General features: G+C 44.9%; 1 protein-coding gene across 2 annotated transcripts; it reads right to left on the bottom strand.

The window, feature by feature from the left end:
• Nucleotides 1-1078: 1078 nt before the first annotated feature.
• Nucleotides 1079-19681, bottom strand: HSDL2 (hydroxysteroid dehydrogenase like 2). 2 transcript variants are annotated; one of them, XM_075411164.1, is made up of 11 exons: nucleotides 19599-19681; nucleotides 15125-15288; nucleotides 14624-14722; nucleotides 14384-14498; nucleotides 11570-11673; nucleotides 10511-10609; nucleotides 5372-5566; nucleotides 4829-4900; nucleotides 3131-3319; nucleotides 2486-2614; nucleotides 1079-1378 (listed from the first exon to the last, which is right to left on the bottom strand). In XM_075411164.1, the coding sequence occupies exons 1-11, from the start codon at nucleotides 19613-19615 to the stop codon at nucleotides 1266-1268; spliced, it is 1296 nt and encodes a 431-aa protein (XP_075267279.1). In that variant the 5' UTR covers nucleotides 19616-19681; the 3' UTR covers nucleotides 1079-1265. The 2 variants fall into 2 exon arrangements, with proteins under 2 accessions (XP_075267279.1, XP_075267280.1); XM_075411165.1 differs by lacking the exon at nucleotides 14624-14722.

Below are 19681 nucleotides of genomic sequence, written 5' to 3'. Positions count from 1 at the left end.
AAGCCCCGGGCCAACAGCCGCACTGGTGGCTCAGCCTCGGCCATGCAGAGCTCACTCTCCAGCAGCTCAGTGTGGGTACTGGACTGGCAACAGTCACACAACCCAACAGAGCTGCCCCTTGCTGCACTGCCACCCTCTCCCTCTGTACCCCAGCCCCTCTTCCCTGGTGACAGCGGAACCTATCTTCATTTTTGCCAAGACCTCTGAGACTGCACAGAGGTGAATCTGACATTTTCTGTCTTACTGACAGAACTCAGCTGCCAAGGAAGCAGTAAAGATGCAACCTTCACGATACAGGTCATAAGCAATTTTAGATGAGCACATGCGTTAAAAGCTTGTTAACTGTTGGACTGTTAAGTGAATTAAGAAATAAATTCTACGTCTTGCAAGCTTCTCAGCTTGCTTAAGAGACTCAAATGCCCTAAACCCTGGGCAGTTCTTTTGGGCACAGTGAGTAAGCATTGTAAGAGGTTGGTGCACCTGGCTTTGCAGAGGCTGTCAGACAAAGCTGCAGACCATGTGTGCACTTGCCAGCTTACAGAGCAGGGGCATGTGTGCTTTGACGAGTGAGCTTCAATCCTCACCAGCCACAGGGAAGGAAGGGGAAGTGGCTGCCTGCAGTGATGTACGCTAATCCTCATAATGCTACGTGAAGGTGTTGTGGAAGGCAGCAACTTGCCTGGGGCAGCTGGGGCACAGGAGTGTGTGTGTGTGTGTACCTGGCACAAAAACACCCCTTGCATATCTCTCGCTATGTCTGTGCAGCCCAACTCAGTGCAATACAGAGGTATGAGAACTGATGTAGGTAATCAACTCAGGAAAGCAAAAAACAGGTATGTTCATTTACCAGGTGTCATCAGGGCCCTGCTAAACTGACTATATTGCTTCCACTTCTCAGCCAGCTCAGGAATCTGCATGGCGCTTCTATCACAGAAACAGATCCGCACGGTGGCATTTTCTCCCCCCACTTTTTTTATGGGATAGGTGTGCAAGCAACTATGTGGGAAAAAACTCACTTCACATGTCCTGCATGGGTCCAGAGGAGCAGAAGTAAAGAAAACACCTGCAACCTAATATGTGTATTCTTAAGAAGGAATATGTTTAATCACAAACACCTTCTTGTCTTAATCAGTTATTTCTTCTCTAAAAATCTCACATTTTATCCATACTTCTCATACTGCATCAGAGCAAAATGAGGACTACCATTTTAAAACAGCATTGCAGTCACATATGAAAGGCCACTGTTCTGCCAGAAGGGTTTCCCCTCACAGCTTAGAGTTAAGTTGTGTGAGCATCTTCTCGAGCTTTATTGCTAGTGCCATGTTACCTTTAATCCTTAATTTTCCTGACATGAAGGCCAGGGTTGGCTTTAGTTTACCTAAAAAGGAGAAACGGAACCATCAGAAAAGGAACTGGAGACAGCCTGTCCACAGGAACATGTAATGCCACTACAGCATGATCTAGCAGGTATATTGCTACCCAGTTCTGCTGTAAAAGCAGTGCGTGTTTAGGAAACACAGATCAGAGATGTGCAGAACAGAAGTCCAACAGATTGCAGGATATCTTCTGCAGCTACACCCGCTGCTACAATTTCGATACCCAGTTAATAAAAGCAGTAGAAGCTTTTCTGCCTTTCCGGGTCACAGAATAGAAGAGTTGAGAAAAACCCAAGAGTTCTATCCTGCACTTTCACTTGAGATGCAAAAAGCCGAAAGCTCCTCCATCCCAGGACCACAGACAGAGCAGCCTGTCTATTTGCCCACCAGCAGAAGGTTCTCTGGGCACCAGTGCCTGCATCTGCTCTGGCAAGTCACAGAATCACAGAAGGGCGGGGGTTGGAAGGGACCCCTGGAGATCATCCAGTCCAACCTCCCTGCCGAAGCAGGGTCACCTACAGCAGGCTGCACAAGACTTCATCCAGGCGGGTTTTGAATATCTCCAGAGAAGGAGACTCCACAACTTCTCTGGGTAACCTGTTCCAGTGCTCCGTCACCTTCAGAGTGAAGAAGTTCTTCCTCATGTTCAGACGGAACTTCCTCTGCTTCAGTTTGTGCCCGTTGCCCCTTGTCCTGTCACTGGGCACCACTGAAAACAGTTTGGCCCCATCCTCCTGACACCCACCCTTCAGATATTTACAGGCATTTCTAAGGTCCCCTCTCAGCCTTCTCTTCTTCAGGCTGAACAAGCCCAGCTCCCTCAGCCTTTCCTCACAGGAGAGATGTTCCAGTCCCCTCACCATCCTTGTAGCCCTCTGCTGGACTCTCTCCAGTAGCTCCTCCTCTTTCTTGAACTGGGGAGCCCAGAACTGGACACAGTACTCTAGATGGGGCCTCACCAGGGCAGTGTAGAGGGGGAGGAGAACCTCCCTCGTCCTGCTGGCCATGCTCTTCTTAACGCACCCCAGCACACCACTGTGCTTCTTGGCAGCCAGGGCATGCTGCTGGCTCATGGTCAACCTGTCGGCCACAACGCCTCTGTCACTCACCTGTGAACATTTTGACAAAGTCGGCACTCGACATGCTCATAACCACATCGGCCGTCACGGGGGGCTTTCCGAAACCAGCGCTCCCGCCTTCGGTTTTCAGGTCAATATACCACGTGCCACCTTCGTCACCTGAGCAGACAGCAAAAAGAGCTGCCACGGCAGCGAGGAGCGCTGTGCCCTCCCTCCTCCTCCCCGTCAGGCGGCCGCTGCCATGACCATGTGGAGCAGCTCCACGATGCCACATGTGCTGGCAGTGCTCTGCGAGAAGTTACCGCTTTCCCCACGCTCCGCGTGCCGGCAGCGCCGGCCTCCGGCAGACGCCCCGCAGCCCCACGTCGTGGGGGCCGGGCAGCAGGGCCCAGGGGCAGCTCTCTTTAACGTGGCCCGGCCAGCAGCCCTGTCTGGCGTCAGCCAAACCCCGCGCGGCAGGGCCAGTGCAGTGACCACACTGCCGCACGCGCCCGAGCAGCAGCAGCTTCCTGCGCCTGCTGAAGGCAGCCCCGAGGGCGAGCATTGTGCCCGGCGGAACACAAGGTGGGCTGGTTCGGGTCGGCTTGGAAAGCTGGGAGAGCTCCTCTTTGAAAACACCGAGCGCCTTTTGCTAGCAGCGGGAGCACGGGAAGGTTCTGCGAGCCAGGATCTTACCAGACAGCTCAAACTGGAAGACACCCTGCGTACTCCTCACGTGCTCCACACTCACTGCCCCCTGGATAACTCGGAACGTCTCTGCAACGGGACTCGGCGGCTTGGTGGGAGCAGGTTCCATGTCAGCCTGAGCTCCACCGGGTCCTTCACCCTGGGATCCGCCTGATCTCTTCTCCTCTTGGGAAGCACCTGCAGGAGAGAGACTGATTTTCTCTTTCGGATGCAGAGCACTTGAAAACCACATACACATCAGAAACATGCGTCAAGAACTCCGTTTGAACAGATCCCAGCTCCACAGCAGGGAGAATGAGCGCTCTCCCATTTCCGGATCGATACCCAGAAGGGATGTGCCCAGCGCCCGCGAATCTGAACAGGGGTAGAGCACTAAAGGAAATTCTGCAACACGTTTCACTTTCTCAGACATCAGAAGAAACGTGAAAACAGAACCACAGCAAAATTCTGACTGTTCACCGTTCACTACAAATGCTCACACAGCGCACGGTTTTCTAACGCAACCCACACGCTCCCAAAAGGCAAATCAGCGTCTTTAATGAACACCACCTGCACCTCAAGGTACTGCTGTCTTCTTCATCTTGCTCAGAACAGGGACATTTTCAGGAACTCTCCTGAAAGGGCTTCTAAGCTGTAAATCAATGCACGGCTTTAATCTGCCTTTTGCTCCACTGCCGGGAACACGGCCATTTACCAGCAAAGGGCAGCACTGGCAACTCACAGGGCTGGCCAAGATGAACTGCCTCTGAAAGCGTTGTCGAAAGTCTCTCAGGTGTCCTAAACAGTTTGCACTACTCTGTGAGTCCCTGCTTAGTAACCTGCGCCGCGAGGCCCAGGGAACACCACCTCCCACCCCGGCACAACAGTCCCAGTGCCATCGCCCAAATGGCATTTCCAAGGGAAAGGGACTGCGCAAACTTTCCCTCCTCCGCCCTGCTCTTCCCCCTGTTCTGGCACTCCTGTGAAACCTGTTCAGCATTCTCAGCTGCCCTCCTACCTGACACACGGTAATTCTGCAACAGCAACACCGACGCTTTTCTGGGAAACAATTTCTGCGTTTCATCTGAGATTGTAAGTCATGCAAGTCTCATCTAGGAAGCCACAGAGACTGGGTTTTGGCTAAATTTATCAGGCGAGATCACATGACATCCCTGCGGTATGTGCTGTTTGGCATTGAATTTCTTTTTCCAGCAATGTTTACCTGTGAACTTCCGTAACTGATGCTTTTCTAAAAAAGACTTCTCCATTTCATCTAAGAGATATTTACATTGTGTAAATTGTACAGGTTTTATCTAAGAAGCAATGAAAGCCCCACGTTGTGTTCTTTTGTACAAATTTAGCAAAGCAAATGAGAGATTCCTGCAAAGTGTGCTGTTTGCTACTTCTTTTTCCAGCAATATTTACCTGTGGCTTTCATGCTACCACAATTCAGATGGTTAAAAAAGGATTCCTCAAAATAAGACACTGATTCTATGCCACAGAAGTCTGCAGGAGCTAACATTCTTGCCCTAGCTTCAAGTACAGAGTCATTTCCAAAAAGCATACTCTTCAAATGAGAAAAGGGTTTTTGCCACGTAACTTCACTGGAGTCCAAGCTCTTGGGAGAAAATAAAAACCAACTTCAGATAGAGAGGGCATTCATTATTGTCAGAAATTATCAACTTCCACACACAGTGCTTTCCCTACCATATCTTTCTTGTTTCATGGCTGTCATGTCAGTTTCAACATCCAAGAAGAAGTCAGGCATCAGGGGGTGACCTGAAAGGGAGGAAAAATGTTATAGTAAGTCCAAGTAAGGTTGGACAGCACAAACAGGAATCTGTTTTGTATGAAGCTACAGCCAGGTTTGTAAGTAAGTAAACTACAATTTGAAGGAAAGACACAGCGTGAAATTCATATTTAGAGTTTGGTTCATTTAAATTCTGACACAGAAGCCTCTTAAAATTACAATGAAAAACATTTGAAGAAGAAAAAAAAAAAACTACCTCACTAGCTGGTAAATAGTAATATATACATTACAGTGCAAGTATATTTTCTTTTCATTAAAGTATTTTTTTAATTTGATAGGCACTTGCTGATTAGCATCTCAGTGGACTCATATGTGCTTCCCAGGAAGGCATCTTCTGAAAGCTGAGGCAAAGCAACTTTTTACAAGCCAATTTAAGAACCCCCAGAAATGAAACTATATTAATATTCTCCATACGGCCTTCCATCCTGACTGTGATTTACCTGGTGCAATTGCATAGACATCAAAATCTTTAACTCCTTCTTCTTTCAGCAGAACTTCATCAATAATGAAGTTCCCAGTGAAACTTTTTGGTTTTGTTAAAATGCAGTATGCAGCGTCTGCAAGGATGTCCGTCTTCCTGCACTGTTTTTCTATTCCAGATCCTCCCAGCATATCCATAGCAGCTGTATGTATGGCTAGAAAGCGTGGAGGGTAAGAAAACAAAGCTTTAACACTGACAACATGAAATTCCCATTTCTCTGGCAAGTACACAAACTTTGTTTTCCTTTCATGCAAAAGGAAACTGTAGGAAGACAAAGCTATGAAATACTACCAATCAACAAATAATTCTCTACAACCACCAGTAAAAACCAGAAAACTACTAAAGGAACCAAACAGTGGAATAATGGGCAGGACTTTTCACGACATTCACAGCCCTCTATCCCTTTATCAGTACCCTCCCCCATGGATTTCCTCCAGGTTATTCAGGACATGACACACTAACAGGACAACTATTTTTCTCAAAGTGAATGCACGATACATCAGTATTTCCTTTGGTGATTATCACACTGAAAATCTTGATGCTTAATTTTAGCCTTGTAGTAACTCCCATGAGATACCAATCCGTCCCTCCTAAATTAATGAACTCAAATAACGTGTTCATATTCCACAGAAAGGCTGTGTTACACCCAAGAATAAAACACAGGTCTCCTAAGCTTCTGTTTGTTTTATTAACCAATTCTAGTAACTTCTGCACCATGCCACTAGTCTTCTTTACGCTTCCCCCAAGGGAGCGACTAACACTGTGGCATGTTCAAGTCTAAGTCTGTAATTTGCTTTTCCAGGCTAAGATATCCACTTAATTTTTCTTTCATCCTGTCCCACAGACAGGCTGTTTTGTTGTAGGTTTTGGCATTTGCCTTGTTATTATTTTCTCCTCATACAATTCTACTTCATTACTTTTTCCCATCTGCTGTTTAAGACTCAGTACTCTGCCCCTCAGTTTTGGGATACACTTGCAAATCCTCTCCTACACTGGGGGCTGTCTGGTCCTGGAGGGAGAAGGATAAACCTGACTTCAAATCACTTTTGTCCTCCTTTCAGTGTTTCCACTCCACATACAGTAACAGCAGCTTCGATGCAGAACTGATCCCAACATCCCTCAAAGAGCAAATAATAGTGACTGTGCAGGACACCCCTGTCTGAGCTGGACCATTCACCTTCCAAAGTAGGAACTGGCAAAAAGCATGGCGGCCTTCAATGCTGACCAGGGAGACCCTGTCAAAGTGTCTTCTAGCAAAGCGCAAGAGTGGGTAGATGTCCTTGTTACCTCCCTTATTTTACTCTTCTGTGGTGAGGATTAGCCCCCAGGTTTTGTTTTCCTTTGACCAATCTTAGCTTCTTTTTTTCAAATCAACTGAATTGCTATAAACACGCACCTAAATAAAAAGTGGTGAATCGATATACTGTACATACAGCTAGGCCTCCCACGTCTTTTTCTCATTTTTAAGGATAGTAAATAAATTTGCCTTTCTTTGGTCCTCTGAAATGTGATTTGTCCTGCAAGATTTTTTATTTTTTTTTAAATAACTACCAACAGTTCAGAGAATACTTCTGTCAAATACTCTGATGAAATTTACCAGGTTCTGTTGGCCTGAGTACATTCCACTATTCTGAGGGTTCATTAACCTGTTCACTTTTCCTGGCCCACGTTTCTGCCACTTCTCTGTTAGTGTCAGCTATTCTTCTTCTGTGGACAGTAAGCCTACATGCACAGATTGCAGCAAAAAGGTTTTAAACAGGGACTGCCTCCTAGTCCGGCTGCATATTGTTCCGCCTATTTCATATAAAGTGCTCTGTTTTTTCTCTAATGCACACAAAGTCTTCCACTGCCGTCCCAGGATACCTCCACTATTCATACTCACTCTTAGTGATGGGATTGCCCCTTGCCCTTTTGGCAGGCTTCCTCTCTCACTTTTAGACAAATGGAGAGCTCCTGGCACCTTATTACCTTCATACTTTCACTGTTTCAGGAGATGTATTAATGAACAGATACTGCCATTCATACTAGCGCTGAAGCTAATCATATTTGTATGAGATAACAGTGGATTTTTAAATAAAGAACTTTGCAGCTGTATTTTAGATACTGTGGAAGTCTGTAACTCTGTCTTTCTGGTGACCACAAGAAAGCAGTTAACTTCTGTACTTTTGGCAGATAAACCTTTCGAAATAACATTTTTTCTACTGGAGAATTTGCACATTATTATCCTCCTTTATACTTGAGGGCACATCAGTTTTTATGGAGGCATCACCGATTTATACAAACTCAGAGAGCTTATCTAATGTTTCAGTCTTAAACCGAATGATCAAGAGTGGATTCAGCAAATACAAAGCTGTCTGCACACCTTTGACTTTATTCAAAGCTTAATTACTTTTTAATTACTTTGCAGCATCCCACAGAAAGAAATCTTTATTAAAAAAGCATTAATTAGAATAAGCTGTTGTCATGTGTAAACTGAATCTTCCTGCAGTTCTACTCCTCATGTTCTGCAGGTTCCTGAGGGGAACAGGTATTAGGTGCCATCTGTAATAAGTGCCAGCTTCTGCAGTGTTATCCTCTGACTCATTTTAGTGGGTACAAATATGTTACCAAGGTCCCAGTGGCACTCTAAAGCACCAGAGAAAGGTGCTACTTTCTTTGGCTGGGGTTTCCCCTCCAGTAAGAACGTCAGATTTTATAGAAGTTTAATCAATACCATCATACACATCCTTCAATACCAGACCCTATCTCGGACACTGGTACTACACTGACATTTGGAATGCTACAGTATATGCAAACACTGGACAGAAATAATGTATTAATCTATGCAACATAAGACTTCATATCACTTCTGCCTATGAAGTTAGCCAACCCTCTGAAAAACTTGTGAGTGGGCAGACAAATTCTCCCAGGTTGTTTTCCCTTGCCACAAAAAACAGGAGGCCAAATTACTCAGATGTGTAGGGGAAAAACCTACATCACAAAATAAAGACCTAGCGTAACCAGCTGGTCTCTGCAGGAAGAATTCTTTAGATTTCAACAGTATGCTGGGACCCATAAAACCACTGACTCATTTCCACAACAGTAGTGGATATTTTCTCCAGTGTATCCACAATCCTAGAGAGAAGGTGTTGAAGAATCAGAAGGCTGTGGAGGATGCATGTAATGTTCCTATCAGCATGTAAATATGTGCATTTACAAGACACAGGTAATCCTGTAACACCTTTTGCGTGAGAAAACAAGTCAAATTAGTGATGTTGTCTGCAGCTTGATACCATGTCTTTCTGTCTGAATGAGATACTCTGGATTAATTCCTTTATTGTCCCCAACTCTCAGACACAATTTACATTGCTTAATCACTCAGTAACCAAAAAACACAAAATGCTAAGACAAAACATCACCTCTGCTAACAGAAAACCAAATAGCTCCTACATACAGGATTCTGAGGAGATATAAAACATATTTAGCAGTGGCATTTTAGGGACAAGCCAGGAGGGATGGGCATGAGGTCCGGGGAGCTAAAGGCTTTAAGTACCAAGTTTCATGGCTCTATTCCAAAAGACAAAGATAGATTCTGGGAAATCTCCATTGAAACTTTTCTGAGGTTTCCCTGGAGCACTCAAGAAGCAAGTATGTGGAAACAAGTACATGTTTCTTCTACCTCTCTCGGAAAAAAAAATTTAAAATATATGAGACCCCCAAAAACTGAAAGGTGCGCTTTCACTTCACTGCCAGGAAGGCAATCCAAACCCTGAAGTTACACGTGCAGTTGCCTTCAGTACACCAAAGATGAAGAGCTTATCTTCTTCAAAATAGACAGTACAGGTTTTGTGATGATATAATTATAATGAAAGATATAATTACCATCCAAAAACTCAATCCTTTACCGAAATATTTCTATGGGTAAAACTCATAGTGTGGGCAGACTTATAAAGCATCCATTTACTGGGAGAATTTAGGATGCAAGCATGCAGACCAACAAAAAAGGACCCGGTCTGTCAGACGCACTAACCCTAGTGTTCAACTGAGTATCACCTAGGGTATTTAAGCAAGGACACTCAGCCGATTTTGTCTGAAATAAGTAAGTTTTGCTCATATTCCTCAATTTCGAGAAAGGAAATCAGAAAGCTTCCACACTAGAAGTTAAAAGATGCATACAACTCCTAACAGGAAAACACTGAAAAGCGTCTGGGTACGAACACATCTTCCACGACAGCACTAACTCCAGAACAGGACTGTGATTCATATTTTTATTTCCTCTTCCTTCCTTCCTTCCTTCCTTCCTCGCTCCCTCCACTAGTTAAGAGAATAAACTCTGCTGCTGTAATGTTTCATAACACAATAACTGGGCCCACACCATTAAAGGGCAGAATTACCCTCCGCCTTCACTGATTTTAACATCAGCATCATTTCTGCACACAGATGTATTTGGGGTGAAGAGACTGGCCTCTTTGGCAAACAGCTGACCCAACCTCAAAGAGCAGCCCAGCTCCCCACTGACCGACAGACAATAAATTGAAGTTAATGCAATGATGGAGCATTGAGGTGTTTTTCTTCCCTAGAGCTCTTTAGTTTAATGTGACCTGCAAGCAGACGGTTCTGCGAACAACTGTTTGCTGGCCCACTGCACCAAAACTTCTAGAACAGGGTTGTTTTTTTTAATTATTTCTGTATTTGTATCTGTATTTATCTGTCAGTTCCATCTACGCCCTGGTAATTTAACTAGCAAAGTATTCTGCAGAGTAGTACATACACAGACATTTAATACTCACTAATGAAAGCATGCTAACACTTTTGTGACTCTGTCCAAATCAAAACTCTGGGTGCATGAGAACAAGCACAGACAAGCCAGATACTACACAGATGCTTCAGCCAGGCAGAAGGATTGAATGGGTTGCAAACTGGCTGAAGATGAGTTTGGATCAAAGTGGCAACAGTCTAGTGAGAACTAGGAATGAAAACCAGCACGTACGCAGGGTGAACAAAGAATATGCAAAAGAACTGCTCAGTCTCCTGAATCAATTCCAGAAGAAGTCTGAAGTATAACCAAAGTCTAATAAACAAGCTGTAGAAGACAAAATACAGAAAAAAAAAAAATCACCTGTTTTAGGCCATAAAGCATTGACAGCAACTTCTCCTCTAAATTCTTCTGCCATTCCCAATACACACATGGACATCCCATATTTACTAATGGTATAAGCTAAGACAAGAGGTATAAAAAAGATTAAAATTTACACTCTATCAACAGAACTTTAATTATGACAGAAAGAAAAACCACATTATTTGCTCATAAGGAAACAAGTTTTTGCAGATAAAACAGTATCTTTCTAGAGTTGAAATCTTCCCCTTCTCCCCACCACCCCCAGCAGATCCAAAGTGTCTGCCATCTTTTCATTACAAATAAAATGACAGCTACATGTTTTGACAAAAAAAACTAACTGAAGACTAGCTGCATGGTGATATTGTTGTACTTTTTATACAAAGCACACTGACAAGAGTGGTCAATTTTTTCAAGAGGCCTAAGGCATACTAGCTGCTAACAACCAAGCTCGTATTCAACAGAAAACAGGCGGAAAAAAAAGAAAAAGGGTATTCTAAATCCTTGTCATCTATCTATTTTGAGAAGGGAAACTTTAGGGGGGAAAGAACTGGGACTTGCTGGAGGAGTTTAACTTGACAAGTGTCCAATATCAAAAGGGTTTTTCAGAGTTTTAAAACGAGCAACATTAACCTCAAGACAAAACTGAGTCCCCACCTCAAAATTAATTTCCATTTTAAAAGACATCATTGAACTTTACCTCTAGTAAATAAAATATGAAGCTGAATCGGTAAGAAAATAGATTTCGGGTTTCAATCTCTATTTGGAACAAAAGAAATTTTGCAGTCTTAAGAACTCCCATGAAAAAGCACAGACTCTTACCTTGAAACCATTCTTGAAACTGTAAAGGACATTATTAGGCCACTAAACCTGCACTATGTTTTCCCACAAAACCATTTCTTTCGGGTTAGGTACAAAACACCCTGGGGAACCGTTAGTGCCAGTCTGTATATAGTGCTGAACATACAAGACCTAGCATTCTGGGCTGGCACTCCTGCACATTTCACCAGGTATTTACGTGGTTTGCAAAAAATAACAACAAAGGCACTGAATGCTACTTACCACAATGATTTTTGAACCACATGGGATTCAGATTCATAGGTGGGCTGAGGTTCAGGATATGGGGGTTCCTACTCTTCCTCAAGTAGGGAAGGCATGTTTTAGACCTGAAAGAAAGATTCAGACACGCCAGTCACCTCTTATTTTATGGAACACCTATAATTACAGAAAAATCATACTAGCAGACTAGTATTTTCATTTTCATGAAAGTCCAACACTAAGCTGCAACTCTGCCCTTGTATCAATTATTCAACTTTACTATAAAGAACAACAGAAAATATCTGTCCTAGCTCACTTATTTGAGGCCTAATATTCATTCCTGCTAACTGGAGCACATTCCAGATGCTCAGAAGCTATAATCTTCTTGTAATAGTTATGATGGGGGCAACAAAACACTGCGAGGCAACAGAATCACAGAATCACAGAATAGTAGGGGTTGGAAGGGACCTCTGTGGGTCATCTAGTCCAACCCCCCCGCCGAAGCAGGGTCACCTACAGCAGGCTGCACAGGACCTTGTCCAGTCGGGTCTTGAATATCTCCAGAGAAGGAGACTCCACAACCTCCCTGGGCAGCCTGTTCCAGTGCTCCGTCACCCTCAGAGAGAAGAAGTTCCTCCTCATGTTCAGACGGAACTTCCTGTGCCTCAGTTTGTGCCCATTACCCCTTGTCCTGAAAGTGACAAGTTGTTGAAGTTGTCCTTCAACAAGTGAAATTAACAGTGCAGAGCCTAATTCTGTCATAAATACATTCTCTTCTGATCAAATACCTATTTCTTCTTTAAAAACACATTAAAGAAATAATACTGTATAGCAAAAGGCTATTGCAAATATTCCAAGCAAAACTGAAAACCTATTCTCTGCTGACTGAAAGAATTACTATTTCATTCAACTTAGAATTTACACCTTTTTGTAAATTGTAACTTTTACTTTATAGAAACCATCACTTCACTTCTAGCACTAGGGTACATGTTTGCATTTGATCTCTGCTGGAGAATTTTTAATCAAGCTTCACAGGGAGAACAGCACCACAGTGGACTACGCTACTGACCTACTATTCACACATTTCAACAGGACCTGCACATACTTGTTGGCCACGGAAGGGACACCTTCAACTGCTAAATCAAAGTAGTGAAGTAAATCATTTACCACCTGCTTAAATGTCCTGGGGTCTCAACTCTCTTCAGTGGCAGTGTGTCAGGCTCTCTAACAGACGTCTCAATTTCTTAATGCACAGGAACCAAGACTATGTCAACAGGTATACTCTGTAAGATGGGACATCCTCCCTACCTTCTCCAAACAGACAAAAAACCCACACTTTTTTTTTGTTTTTTTTTAGCTATTATAACTTTCTCAACATTAAATTGAAAGCAGATCTTTAAAAACGATGAACAGAAGCAACATACAAAGCAAGGGGAAGAAAAGGTTGAAATGCTTCACTAGGTCTTCCCAGCTGACAGTTGTAAAAGTAATGACAAAGATCATTTGTAATTTTCCTTGAAAGGCATTAATCTTTCATACATTCTTCCATTCACAGCAACACAGAACCCACTTTTTAATCTTTTGAAGGCAGAGTAGCAGCCAAAGGAAAGGTGACTTTTAAGAATTCTCCATTAATTTGGAATAGCTAGAAGTATTGTTGCTGTTGGGAGGTGAGGGGGAAACGGAGCTTGCCACTGGCAATACAGTGGAATACATTCAGAGATTTAGCAAAAGATATCCACAGAGCGTTTTTGGGAATGCCAAGCTCCAAAACCAACTTTCCTTTCCGACGCAGAACCGCTTACACTTACAGCCTTTCAAAAGCAGACATCGCAGAGTGGAAGCACAGAAACCTCACTTTGCAAGCAGAGTCTTTCGCTCTTCCACCCTCCTTCTTCCTCCATCCAATCTATGTGCTATACACGTCTCCCTAATGCAGAAAGCTGCTATTCATGTGTGTTCTTACACTAATGGAAAATCCCTTCAGTGATTCTTAGCAAAAGAACACTAAGGAACATAATCATAGTATCTGATAACCAGATTCATCTGCACAAAGGAGAATGACAGACACTATGCTAGGTAAAACTTCGATACAAAAGCTCCTGATCGCATCAAGTAACAACCAAATTTAGAGAATCTGCATCATCCTAAGGGCTTTTTTTTTTAATACAACTCCATCAAAATCAAAGTTTTCATTTTAAAATGGAGCAACTTCAAATGATGTCCTGTAAATCTAAAGATGATCCCACCTACTGAATCCATTTCAAAAAAATGAGCAAAATAAGGACCACACGAACTGTGAAATCAAATCTTGGTATGGAAATTTAAACAAATGATAGAATTGATGAGCTGAAAGTAGGTGGAGAACACTTTAGAGCGTTTACATCTTTAACATTTCTCTTTTATCTATGGTAAGTTATCTAACATCTCTTAAGATGAGAAAGACGGTTATGAGAAGGAAGCTCACAAACAAGGTGTTGCACTTGATGTAGGCAAAGAGTTAGTCATTTTGGTTGAAATGAAAGAGCAGACAGAATTTAGCAAAACCAAGCTGAAGCTTCGTTTGAAATAAGCTAGTTTCTGCTTCCTACCTGCACAGAGGGGCTTGTGAACGCCTAGTGACTAGAGTAAATAAGGTTCTTATTTACTCCAACTTGCAATTAACTCTTGCAAATATTAATTTCAAATCATTTGGCCAACAACCGAGCAATTTCCTGTGAGCACATGTACAATACTTGCACTCCAGCTCTAGGGCAGCAAGACACAATTTCTCAGACAAACTGAGATAATATCACACATTTTGTTACAATTACTTTGCTTCCCTCTCTCAGCACTTACGTAAGGTAGGTTCCTCGTACATTGACATCCATCATCAGATTGACCTTCTTCGTTTCCGTTTCCAAAGTGCCAGTCAAAGAGATGGCGCTTGCATTGTTCACCAAAATATCAATCCCTGGTTTTAAAATAAGCCATTTCACATTAGCATATAAGACAAAAAGTACGAGTAAGGCAGGAGGTTCTTTTCTCTTTTTGTTTGAACAATCTGCCTGTTAAGGTCTCCCCCACACCTTAGCATACCTCCAAAAGTCTTCACAGCTTTCTCCACAGCATTAATAATTTGCTGTTCTTCCCTCACATTAACGATGCATGGCAAGGCCTTTCCTCCAGCTGCTTCAACTGCACAATTAAAAAATCAAACATCTAAAAATGTGCTGTCAGACCAAACAAATAGGATGAACCTGAGAACCTCCCATTGGGTGACACGCTTCAAGAAGGCACTGAAAAATTGCTCTCAAACTGCAACCTTTTTACACATTGCATAAAGAACAGGGAAGCCAAACCCAAATCTTAACACTGAGAATGTGTATGGTACACACATCTGAGTTAACATAGCATTTTCACATTTATACACACACATTACAGCAACATTTTTGGTACCTGCCAGCACTCCTGGGAAGCAAGAGAATCACTGAGCTTCTTTTATTAAAGGTGAATCGGAGCTAAGAGAGACGTGACAATTCAGCTAGGGCATACACCCAGCCCAGCACCTGAAACCCACCCTCACTTCTCAGAACTTACTCTCTGCTGCAGCAGTGTAGATAGTCCCTGGAAGAGTAGGATGAGGCTCGGCTGTCTTAGCAGCTATCACAATGTTTGCACCATCCTTGGCAGCTTTCAAAGCAATGGCTTTGCCAATGCCTCGGCTTGCGCCCGTGATGAAGAGAGTGCATCCTGCTAGTTTCCTAAAGTTGAAGGGGCAAGTGGAGGATAAAGAAGAGGGACAATAAAGCAAAACCTGTAAATCATTGACTTTTGACACTCTTTGAGAGCAAAAGTAATTAGTGCAGTCTCACAACCAGACAAATGCCTTCATCATTTTACTGAGAAAGCAGCCCCTAAATGCAAAAGGAACAGCTACCGCTACAGCAAAGTACAGTACCACTGAAGGTAAGACAACTCTCCAAGTCTGCAAACACTATAAAGCAAGAAGGTTATACAGGCCACCCAACTACATTTCTCCCCTTTTGCAAAATGATCCAACACACATTTATAACAGAGCTGCCACGTTCTCCAACAATGCAAAAAGAGTAAGTTGGAGAAACAAAATCTGAGTTTCTGATGAGACAACACACCTACACAGCTCTCTGTAATTTACTAGTCACAGCCCCCTAAACCCAAGAAACTGCAGTGTCAATGTAGTATAAAGTTCAGAACCACAATGCTAATGCAGGGTGTTACACACAAGTGCAAAACTTGATTTTCAGAAATGACAATTATTTCTTTTAAAGGTTTTACACTGAACTCAACAGTTTCTCGTTTACTACATTTAATCTAATGGGTCCCCCCAAAAAATGGGTCCAATGAAAATCTTTAGAGAAACTATCAAGTTTCAGAGTGTGAGAAGGATGTCTGGCTTACATAAACAATGTCACTGAATTTTTGAAAAGCAAAATATCAACTCCAGTTCAAAGCACTCTCGACAATGAAGCCTCTTAGACCACAGTTTTCCATATGAAGGAACATGCATCTCAGTGTTCTGCATAAAGCTTATGTTGTGTTCCATAACTTAGTGGAAAAAACCAAGAGGTGCAAGTTTTCAACCCCACTGCATATGAACTACATGCTACAGCAACTTCACTTTTCACTCACGTCACCAACATTATACACCAGACTTCAAGCTTGCACTAGTTTTCCTGTCAGTCTGAGCCAGACTTGACTTACTACTGTTTCTCCAGGTGTCCTTTTCTTGCCTCCAATCTGAGAGCATCCCTCTCCAAAACACTCTCTAGTAGGGCAAGAACTTTTAGAAGGCAGAAAATGGGGATGGAGCAGCGAGGGGCAGGGATCTTCCCCTGCAGTGGCACAGTTAGACATCTGCGGGGTCCCAGGAAGTCAATGAAGCCCTGCAGATGCCATTTCAAACAACCTTCCTCTGCAAAATTGGGTCCCAGAGAGGTACAGTAAGAAAAATTTTAAAACAGCACTGCGAATCACAAAACACTGCTGCCGAGAGTCAAGTCACATGCACAGAGCAGAAAGTTCATCTCTACAATATGCAGTGAGGCTGTAAAACTCAGTCAAATAAGGCCAGAATCTGTCTTCAACCAACCCGCCTGAGGTCAGCAGAATTCACCTTAGTCAGGGAAGAGGTAAACGGGGTCTACGAAGAGGCAGCTCTGGAGCAGAAAGCAGCTGAGGAAAGCTGGCAGGGCTTCAAGCCCCTCCAGGGGCAAGAGTGATCCATTCAGGCAGACCAGCAGATGTACCAGGAGAGTGGCATGGCTACACAGGGAACTCGTGACTCAGCACCCATGTAAACAGGTCACACAGGGAGCAGGAGCAAGGACAGGCCACGAAGGACAAATGAGAAATATCACCTGGGCATGTGGGGTGGTGTCTGGAAAATCAAAGTTCACCTGCAGCTGAGGCGTGTGAAGGACGTCAAGGGCACAGGGGCTTCTGCTGCTATGCTGGTAGCAAAAGCAGGCCCTCTGCTCAATGGGGTGGGTGAAAGCAAGGCTGCCAGCAACATCTCTCACAATACTGTTGCATCCAGTTTAAGGTATTCTGGTCTGGACAGCTGTACAACCCGACAGGCAAAAAACCGATCGGCTGGTCACGTTCAGAGGGTGATGGTTAGTAAGCCATACTCTGCCCAGAGACCGGTAACAAGTGGGGTACCACCTCTACTCCTGGACCAGTCCTGTTTAACATCTTGATCAACAACTGGAAGATGACAAAATGCCCTGGTGGTGGATGACGACTGGTTCACAAGCTTGAGGGCAGGGCTGCTATCCGGAGGGTCCCCGACAGGCTAGATGAACAGGAGCCTCATGAAATTCAGCAAGGACAGATGCACGGTCCTGCACCTGGGATGAAATTGAGTCCCCGCAATGACACAGGCTGGGGACTGAGCAGCCGGGGAGAGCTCTGCTGAAAAGGCCTTGGTGGACCTGGCAGAGAGCAAGGTGAACATGAGCCAGCAGCGAGCCTGGCAACAGAGGCCAGCCACATCCTGGGCTGCAAGGACAACATAACCAGAAGGTCAAGGGAAGGGATTATGACCCTCTGTTTGGCACTCACAAGATCACACTTACATCCTGTGACGAATTTTGGGTCCCTCAATACAAGGTAAGCACCGACAAATGGGAGCAAGTTCCATGAAGAGCAACAGAGAAGGCTGGAGGCTCTGCACTTGTGCGAGAGGGCCAGTTCAGCCTGGAGGACGGATATAGTGGGACCTAGTGGCAGCCCCTCAATACCTAGCAGTGACTGATGAGATGGAGCCAAGCATACATGCTGTGGTGCAGTGCAGGAGGACAAGAAGCAACAGGCCCTTTCGAAAAGAAAGAAGAAAGGTTTGAACTGGAGAGGTTAAGACTGTCCTCCCCATGATGACAGTCAGGCAACAGAGCAGGCAACGGAGCTGTTCCCAGCCTTGGAGGTGTTCAAGATTGAAACGGACAAAGCCCTGAGCAACACTGTTTGATCTCCCAACTGACCTGGCTTTCAGCAAGATGTTGGACTGGAGACATCTCAAGCTCCCATCCAACCTGAACTATCTGATGATCCAATCTGGAAGAGCCAGCCGTAGACTCAATTCCTTTTCACAAATTATTACTCTATTCAAAATGTCAGGGAACATATCCCATTCACTCCAGTTACGCTCTCGCTAGTTGACCCCTCCAGCACTCCCCTACACTGGCCAACACCCTCAAGTCTTTTTTTTTCTCAGCTCAATGGCATCTCCAGCCTGCATGAATCTCTTTTTTCTCCCTGGGCTTACAATCACCCCTGACTACATTCACTCTCTGGAGCTCCCTTCCTTCAATTCTATCCCTACTGCCCACAGAAATAGTGTTCACCAAAACAAGCAAAGCCCTACTAGCAGGAAAGACTTATTTTCACTTCATCCCCCTTGAAACACTAAGCTGACTTCATACTATCGCTCACACTCCCTTTCTTTTTTTTAAACATTCTTGCTGCTTCTTTAATGTTACTTCTAGCCGTGTCTCACTCAAGAAGTTTCATTTATCCACTGCAAGCTGGTGTGACACCTTCCACAGATGCACCAACCTCTTATAATAATTATTCCGTATCCCCAAAAGAATTGTCCAGAATTTAGAACATTTTAGTCTCCTAAGCAAGCTGAGCAGCTTGCAAGTCTTAAAATCTATTTTGTAATTCGCTTAGCAGCCCAACAGTTTGCAAGTTTTTAAAGCCTGCGCTCATGTACAACTGCTTACGACCTGTATTGTGAAGTTTGCGCCTTTACCGCTTCCTTCACCGCTGAATTCTGCTAGTCAGGCAGAAAATGCCAACTTCACCTCGGTGCCCTGCAGTCTCAGGGGTCCTGGCAAAAGTGAAGGCAGGTTCCTGCCTCGCCAGGCACGACTGCTGACAGAGATGCCTGCAGGCCACGTCAGAGACACTTTTTACAGCTCGCTTACAAGTATGTTAATAACAATCCTGTTTATAACTTCCAGTAACAAATAACACCAACTTATCTCCCTGGCTGCTAGCAGTGCCGGCTCTGACGAGAGGCAGAATTAAGTCCCTACGCTGGACGACAATCTGACTGCCAGGTAAGAAGGTACTGCCTTGGAGCAGGAGAGAAGAACAGTTGAATGTCTATGATAAAGTCAGACACACCACCCCGCTGAGCTGCAGGCCGTCCAGTAACTCCTGCCATTGCGAAACGCTGCGCTCAAGGACGCAGCCCAGCGCTGCCCGCAGATCCACAGGCCTCTGCCAGTCCCCCCTGCCCCGTCCTCTCCCGGGCCGGCCGCAGCCCCTCCGCCGCGGCAGCCCTCGGCCCGGCCCCGGCGCTACCACCGGAGCCCGGCAGGGCCGCGCGGCCCCTGAGGGGAGCAGCCCGCCATTACGGGCGCACCCGCACCCTCCGGCACGACGAGCCGGTCCGCGCCGCCCCGCCACGCCCCGCCGAGGGGACAGCGACCCTCGCCCCCAGCCCCGCGGCTCTGCCCGCAGCCTGAGGAGCGGTGAAGGGGGAAGGGGCGTGGAGGGAGAGCGGAGGGCTGCGGCGGCTTACCCCGTGTTGGGCAGCATGGCGGCGCGGCTGCGGGCCGCCCCGGGGCGGGGAGCGAGACCGGCGCAGCCGTCGGGACCGCCCCG

Source organism: Opisthocomus hoazin, chromosome Z (genome assembly GCF_030867145.1).
Source record: "Opisthocomus hoazin isolate bOpiHoa1 chromosome Z, bOpiHoa1.hap1, whole genome shotgun sequence".
Taxonomy (NCBI): Eukaryota; Metazoa; Chordata; class Aves; order Opisthocomiformes; family Opisthocomidae; genus Opisthocomus; species Opisthocomus hoazin.
The sequence above is the reverse complement of the archived record's forward strand: the minus strand, read 5'-3'. Positions and strand labels throughout refer to the sequence as shown.